Raw genomic sequence first — 7,708 nt, 5'->3', positions numbered from 1 at the left:
CATCCACTCATCCATCCATCCACTCATCCATCCATCCATCCACTCATCCATCCATCCATCCATCCACTCATCCATCCATCCACTCATCCATCCATCCATCCATCCATCCATCCATCCATCCATCCATCCATCCATCCAGTTAGCCAGCAATAAAGATTCACCTAGGAGCCAGGCGCAGTGGCTCATACCTGTAATCCCAGCACTTTGGGAGACCAAGTGAGGCAGGAGGATCGCTTGAGGCTGGAAGTTCAAGACCACCCTGGGCAACATAGTGAGACCTTGTTTCTGCAAAAAATTAGAAAGATTCACCTAGGATCCTCTGGCCAGTGTTCGAACTGGGTGTCAGGAACCCAGCGGTGAACGCGCCACCATCCCCACTCTTGAAAACCTTCCATGTGAGGCAAGAGATAAGTCAACAGAGGTTGCAAAACTGTGATCAATGCTACCTGGAGATGGGGGGAGGGCTCATGACTGCTTGGACCTGAAGGACGGTGTCTCAGAGGAGGTGACATCTAGGGGTTTGTAGAGGGGGAGGTGAGAGGGTAACCCTAACTCAGGAGCAGGAAGTGAAAGACTTGCTGCTGTGAGGCCGTGCTGAGCTCAGGGGACTGCCGGGCACTCAGTGAGCCCGAGGGTGGACTGGGCTGGAGGCTGGATGCAGGGGGTGGGGGCAGGAAGAGGCAGTGGGAACTGCCAAAGCCTAGGCTGGAGGGAGCGCTCTCCTTCCGGCTCTCCCTGACAAGGGCTCAGTCCACCTGTTCCCTTTTGGTCACCTCCAGGGTGGGGAACCTGGGATTTGACGAGGCTATCATTTCCTTTTATTTTTTTCTTTTTTGAGACGGAGTTTCACTCTTGTCACCCAGGCTGGAGTGCAGTAGTACGATCTCGGCTCACTGCAGCCTGCCACCGCTGCCTTAAGCGATTCTCCTGCCTCAGCCTCCTGAGTAGCTGGGATTACAGGTGCCCGCCACCACGCCCGGCTAATTTTTGTATTTTTAGTAGAGACGGGGTTTCACCATGTTGGCCAGGCCGGTCTCAAACTCCTGACCTCAGGTGATCCACCCATCTCGGCCTCCCAAAGTGTTGGGATTACAGGTGTGAGCCATGGCGCCTGGCAGACTGTCATTTCCCTGTGGATGCCTCTGAATGTTGAGGCGGGTGATGAGTGGGAGGTTTAGATTGTGCTGCCTGCAGGGGCTCTCATCCCCACGCCCTGGATGCAGGAGGCACGGTCTGGGTTCCTGCAACATAGTTCAAGCCAATACATGTTTACTGAGCACCTGTTGTGTTGTGTGCCCCATCCTGGGAGCTGTAGGCAGCAGCCCAGTATTCCTAAATTCTCTGCATAGAGGCAGGATGACCTGGACCTGCACTGTCCAGTACAGTAGCTGCTTGCCACATGTGACTATTTAAATTTAAATTAATTAAAATTAAACTCAATTCAGTTCCTCAATTGCATTAGCCACATTTCAAGTACTCAATAGACGCATGTGGCTGGTGGCTGAGGTATTGGATGGTGCAGACATAGAACCTTTCCATCATTGTAGAAAATTCTATCAGACAGCGTTGCTCTGGCCGCCTGCCAGGTGGTCCTCTGGGAGTGCTGGTGCCGAGTGCTCGGAGTGGGTGGGGTTCAGTCCCTGAACCTGTGCATCCTCTGCACCCAGATCCTGCGAATCTGCACGCGGTACACACCCGAGCAGGACACCATGACCTTCTCGGACGGGCTGACCCTGAACCGGACCCAGATGCACAACGCTGGCTTCGGCCCCCTCACCGACCTGGTCTTTGCCTTCGCCAACCAGCTGCTGCCCCTGGAGATGGATGATGCGGAGACGGGGCTGCTCAGCGCCATCTGCCTCATCTGCGGAGGTGGGCAGGGGCCTGGGTCTAGGGGCTGGGCCTGGGGCAGGAGTGTAGCCCCGGAGTCTTCCAGGGAACTCTTTCAGGCCGCCTCTTGTCAGGCCTCTCTAGAGGGCAGGATCTGGTCTGCAGCTACACAGCAAGGGGGCCGTGTTCAGCCTGGACTCCTGTTCCTGATTTCTGGGCAACACCCCTTCTAGGGAGGTTGAGTGAGGGTTTGAGGGTCGGACCTCCCAGGGTCACTTCCTGGCTGATGCATGAGCCTGAGCAGGTTGCTGAACTTCTCTGGGCCTCCATTTCTGTACAGTGGGGGCAGGAACGGTCTCTAGCTCATGACGTTGATGGGAGGATTATGGTGGTAACACCCTGTGCAGGTGCCAGAGCGAGCTCCAGTGCATGTTAGTTGCTATTTTATTGTGATTTCTGCCATTTCATCTGGTTTCCAGAATAACAGGTGGGAGTGGGAGCCTGCCTGGGAACCCTCTCCCTGCTTGGGGATGACACTGCCCATTTGGGGTCCCATCCCATGAACTGGGCTCATAGGGAGGGCTTGGGGCACCCCGCCACCCTCAGCCCGTTGCTCCCTTTTAAGGGGCTCTGTCCCCTGCAGCAGCAGAGACCCCGTGCCCTGCCCTGTGTGGGGAGGCGCCAGCGAGCTGTCCTCTTCCATGGCCTGGGCAGGCACGCCCCCCGGTGGCCGAGGCTGGAGGTGCAGCTGTGTTCCCAGCTGCTCAGGGGGTGGCTCTGCTTCCTCAGACCGCCAGGACCTGGAGCAGCCTGACCGTGTGGACATGCTACAGGAGCCGCTGCTGGAGGCGCTAAAGGTCTACGTGCGAAAGCGGAGGCCCAGCCGCCCCCACATGTTCCCCAAGATGCTGATGAAGATCACTGACCTGCGAAGCATCAGCGCCAAGGGTGAGGCTCCCAGACCTGGACGGGTGCCGGCCCTCAACGCCTGGCCCAGGCCCCCACATCCAAGCCAGCACCCTGTGTCTTTGTGCCAGGAGAATACGACACCTGTCCCCATCTGTGTCTAGGCCGAGGTCCCCTAGTGACTCCACTGTCCCCTAGTGACCTGCCTGTGTCACTCACCTTGTGGTAGTTCAGATCATGGTTCTGGAACCAGACACATGGGTGTGTGTCCTTGTGCGGGTCACTTAACAGCTCCGAGCTGCAGTTTCCCTTCTGAGGGGCAGGGATAACGATAGTGTTGACAGAGGAGTCAGGATAATCCCCAGCGCACAGCATAGAGGAAGGCAGGACTTGGTGTCCAGCCCAGGCTGGCAGTCTGGCCCTGGAACCAGAGTTCAGGACCACTTTGCCCCATTGCCACCAGCCTCTGGACTTGGGGGCTAAGAGAGCTGGCTCGTGTCAAAGAACTGAATCCCAAGAAAGAGCTAGTATCAGTAGTATTGATCTTCCCACCTGGAGCCAGGCTTGCTGGGGCCGGGGGTGGGAGGGCTGGCCCGGTGTGCTGACCTCTGCCCCTCCTTTCCCGCAGGGGCTGAGCGGGTGATCACGCTGAAGATGGAGATCCCGGGCTCCATGCCGCCTCTCATCCAGGAAATGCTGGAGAACTCAGAGGGCCTGGACACTCTGAGCGGACAGCCGGGGGGCGGGGGGCGGGACGGGGGTGGTCTGGCCCCCCCGCCAGGCAGCTGTAGCCCCAGCCTCAGCCCCAGCTCCAACAGAAGCAGCCCGGCCACCCACTCCCCGTGACCGCCCGCGCCACATGGACACAACCCTCGCCCTCCGCCCCGGCTTTTCTCTGCCTTTCTACCGACCATGTGACCCCTGCCAGCCCTGCCCCCACCTGTCCTCCTGGGCAGCACTGGGGACCTTCCCTGGGGGACAGGGAGGGAGGAGGCAGCAACTCCTTGGACAGAGGCCTGGGCCCTCAGTGGACTGCCTGCTCCCACAGCCTGGGCTGACGTCAGAGGCCGAGGCCGGGAACTGAGTGAGGCCCTGGTCCCGGGTCTCAGGATGGGTCCCCTGGGGGCCTCGTGTTCATCAGGACACCCCTCTGCCCAGCTCACCACATCTTCATCACCAGCAAACGCCAGGACTTGGCTCCCCCATCCTCAGAACTCACAAGCCATTGCTCCCCAGCTGGGGAACCTCAGCCTCCCCCCTGCCTTGGTTGGTGACAGAGGGGGTGGGACAGGGGCGGGGGGTTCCCCCTGTACATACCCTGCCGTACCAACCCCAGGTATTAATTCTCGCTGGTTTTGTTTTTATTTTAATTTTTTTGGTTTTGATTTTTTTTAATAAGAATTTTCATTTTAAGCACATTTATACTGAAGGAATTTGTGCTGTGTATTGGGGGGAGCTGGATCCAGAGCTGGAGGGGGTGGGTCCGGGGGAGGGAGTGGCTCGGAAGGGGCCCCCACTCTCCTTTTGTGTCCCTGTGCCCCCCAGTTCTCCTCCTCAGCCTTTTCCTCCTCAGTTTTCTCTTTAAAACTGTGAAGTACTAACTTTCCAAGGCCTGCCTTCCCCTCCCTCGCGCTGGAGAAGCTGCCAGCCCCTTTCTCCTTCTGCCTGACCACTGGGTGTGGACGGTGTGGGGTAGCCCTGGAAGGACAGGCTCCTGGCCTTGGCAATTGCCTGCACCCACCATGAGCCATGGAGCAGGGCCGAGCAGGGGCCCCGGGACACACGGAGTTTTCACAGACCCAGCTCCTTGGCAGAGCTGCCTCCTGTCAGGGCCCACATCATCCAGGCCTCCCAGCCCCTACTGTGAAGGGGCTGGCCAGGGGCTTGAGGTGCCCCCACCCCCAGCCTCAGCCACCAGCACCCCCACAGGGCCCCGAGACACACCCACACACATGCATACGCGCACACAGACACACACACACACACACACACTGGACAGTAGATGGGCCGACACACACTTGGCCTGAGTTCCTCCATTTCCCTGGCCTGCCCCCCACCTCCCCCCTGTCCCATCCCCGTGCCCCCTCCTTACCCCGCAGGACGGGCCTACAGGGGGTCTCCCCTCACCCCTGCACCCCTGGCTGGGGGAGCCGGCTCTGCCCTGACCTCCACCAGGGGTTGGGGCCCTTCCCCTGGAGCCCGTGGGTGCACCTGTTACTGTTGGGCTTTCCACTGAGATCTACTGGATAAAGAATAAAGTTCTATTTATTCTACACATGCCTCCAGCCTTGCTGCCTCCACCCCCTCTTCTTGATGTCTGGGCTGGGGGCTCAGAATGGGTTTCCTCATGTACTCTGGGCCTGTGATGGTCAGGAATGAGCACTGGGGCCAAGGGGCTGGCCAGGGCACCCTTCCAAGCTGCCTGCTGAGGCTTACCTTGTGCTGGGGTCTTTGGAGATGCTGAGAAGGAGAAGGTCCTGCCCCTTGGGAAGCCCTCAGTCTGGAGATCCCCACTGCCCATGTCAAGGAGCCCCAGTCTGGGAGTGGGAGGGGAGAGGAGGAAAGCTGCCCCCACCTTCAGGGAACCCCCAGTCTGAGGGAGGAAGCCGGACCCACCCCTAGACATTCCTGGTCCTTAGGAAGCCAGAGGCTGGGTCCAGCCTGGACCATCACAGCAGCAATGACAGATGGCACAGGAGCTGGGGTCAGGGACTCATATAAACCTAACAAGAGGCCAGACACAGTGGTTCACGCCTGTAATTCCAGCACTTTGGGAGGCTGTGGGCGGATCACTTGAGGTCAGGAGTTCAAAACCAGCCTGGCCAACATGGTGAAACGCCGTCTCTACTAAAAATACAAAAAAAATTAGCTGGGCGTGGTGGTGGGCGCCTGTAATCCCAGCTATTCGGGAGGCTGAGGCAGAACCTGGGAGGCGGAGGTTGCAGTGAGCCGAGATCGCGCCACTGCACTCCAGCCTGGGCGACAGAGCAGGATTCCATCTCAAAAAAGAGAAAGAAAAGGGAGAGAGAGAGAGAAGAAGAAGAAGAGAAGAGAGAGGAGAGAAAAAAAAGGAAAGAAGAAAGAAAAGAAAGAAGAAGAAAGAAAGGAAGGAAGAAGAAAAAGAAGAAAAGAAAGAAACCTAACAAGAACACAGGATTGGGATGGAAGCTTAGAAGCCCAGCCCTCTACCTCCAAGTGGTGTGGGGGTCTGGAGGGGGTAGGGTAAGGCAAAGGGTTCCTTCTGCTAGGGGTTGCCTGCCATTTCTACGTTAACCACTAGGTGGCGGCAGCGCCTTGCTTGACTCAACGGCCGCGCCAGGCTGGAGGCAACCGTGTGGACCGAGGCGCTTTTCCTCCAGTAAATATTTTCTAACATCTTTGAGTCTGATATGATATTTAACATACTGTACCTGTACAAGTGATTTCACAAATCAATATGTTGTCACAACCGTATCATAAAGGATAAATTGAGGGGCAGTGCTATGTGTTTCAATACATTAATGCTTGCCCCTCTTTTGAATGACTACATTTAAATTTAAAAGAAGGTTGGAAGCCATTCTGTACAAGAAGCCCAGGAACATTATAGAGCATGGGTGGATGTTGGGATAAAGATCGACATGTTTGATTTATAATAAAACTATGCAAAAAAAGCCCAAACAAACAAAAAGTCCAAAAAAAGCCCAAAACATTACATGTAATGTTTTACATGTAAAATGAGATTTGGGCCCAGGTTTTTCACTTATGCCAATGTCCAGTTGGACATTCTAAAGTTGTGTCTGAGGCCAGGTGCAGTGGCTCACGCCTGTAATCCTAGCACTTTGGGAGGCAGAGGCTGGCGGATCACTTGAGTCCTGGAGTTCAAGACCAGCCTGGGCAACATGATGAAACCCTGTCTCTACAAAAAAAAATACAAAAATTAGCCTAGCCTGGTAGCGTGCATCTGTGGTCCCAGCTACTTAGGCGGGCTCAAGTGGGAGAGTTGCTGGATCCCTGGAGGTTGAGGCTGCCGTGATAACACCACTGCAGTCTAGTCTGGGCAACAGACGGAGACCTGTCTCAAAAAATAAAAATAAAAATAAAAAAGTTGTGCCTGGCAGGTTTTTATTTTGAGAGGATATCTTGACGTCCATAGCCCTTGCCTACTAAATGCCAATGGGGTCCCCCATCATTATGAAAACAAAGCAGTGGCCCCCACATTTACAAAGTGCCCGTTGGGGTAGCGCCTTTGCTGTTGGGAACCCCTCTTGGGGTTGTTCTCAGTGCTCGACAGTTCACTGTTGTCGAGCAGAGTTGCTCAGCGTCAGCACCAATATGAAGATCTGAGCCAGGGTGTGGGGGCTGTCCTGTGCATTGCAGGATGCTAAGCAACATCTCCAACCTTCCGCCCGTGAAACCCTACTGGTGCTTCTCCCCCACCCCAGCTGTAACAACCAAATATGTCTCCAGACATTGCTAAATGTCCCCTTAGAGGACAAAATCACCCCCAGTTGAGATCCACTGCTGTGGAGTATGGTCCTCCAGAGCTGATGCGCTTTGCACTGAGCCAGGGCCCATCCTCCGCAGGGAGACTGAGCCAGAGGAAGGTGACTGGATGTCCCCTGGGCAGGGCTGCAACAGGCTTGACAGGCCTATGGGAGTGCAGGGCAGAGGCCCTGAACCAGACCTGGGGCAGGGCTCAGACGCCTTCCAGGAAGAAGTGGCCCCTCTCAGCTAAGTCTCTTTTTAATTTAATTTAATTTATTTTGAGACAGAGTCTCCCGCTGTAGCCCAGGCTGGAGTGCAGGGGCACTATCTCGGCTCATTGCTAAATCTCTAGAGGAAAGAATTGGCTAGGTGGGTGCAGATTTGGAAGAATGAAAAAAAGAATGTAAACTATCTCCTTAATACTTTTTAATATCGATGAGGCATTAAGATGAAAATGTTTTGGATATACTAGGTTAAAGAAAATACATGACTAAAATTAATTTTACTG

The 7,708-nt window shown here is 55.6% G+C and overlaps 1 protein-coding gene across 6 annotated transcripts in view; it reads left to right on the top strand.

Moving 5' to 3' along the window:
- RARA (retinoic acid receptor, alpha) overlaps positions 1 to 5,009 on the top strand; it is a 49,075-nt gene extending 44,066 nt beyond the window's left edge. For all 6 annotated transcript variants that reach the window (XM_011998946.1, XM_011998948.1, XM_011998945.1 and 3 more), the window contains 3 exons: positions 1,668 to 1,872; positions 2,620 to 2,778; positions 3,365 to 5,009. In XM_011998946.1, the coding sequence (XP_011854336.1) occupies positions 1,668 to 1,872; positions 2,620 to 2,778; positions 3,365 to 3,582 (582 nt within the window). In that variant the 3' untranslated portion in view covers positions 3,583 to 5,009. The remainder of the gene's footprint in view (positions 1 to 1,667; positions 1,873 to 2,619; positions 2,779 to 3,364) is intronic.
- Positions 5,010 to 7,708: the final 2,699 nt, after the last annotated feature.

This window comes from Mandrillus leucophaeus, unplaced genomic scaffold, assembly GCF_000951045.1.
Source record: "Mandrillus leucophaeus isolate KB7577 unplaced genomic scaffold, Mleu.le_1.0 Scaffold58, whole genome shotgun sequence".
In the NCBI taxonomy this organism is placed as follows: Eukaryota; Metazoa; Chordata; class Mammalia; order Primates; family Cercopithecidae; genus Mandrillus; species Mandrillus leucophaeus.
The sequence above is the reverse complement of the archived record's forward strand: the minus strand, read 5'-3'. Positions and strand labels throughout refer to the sequence as shown.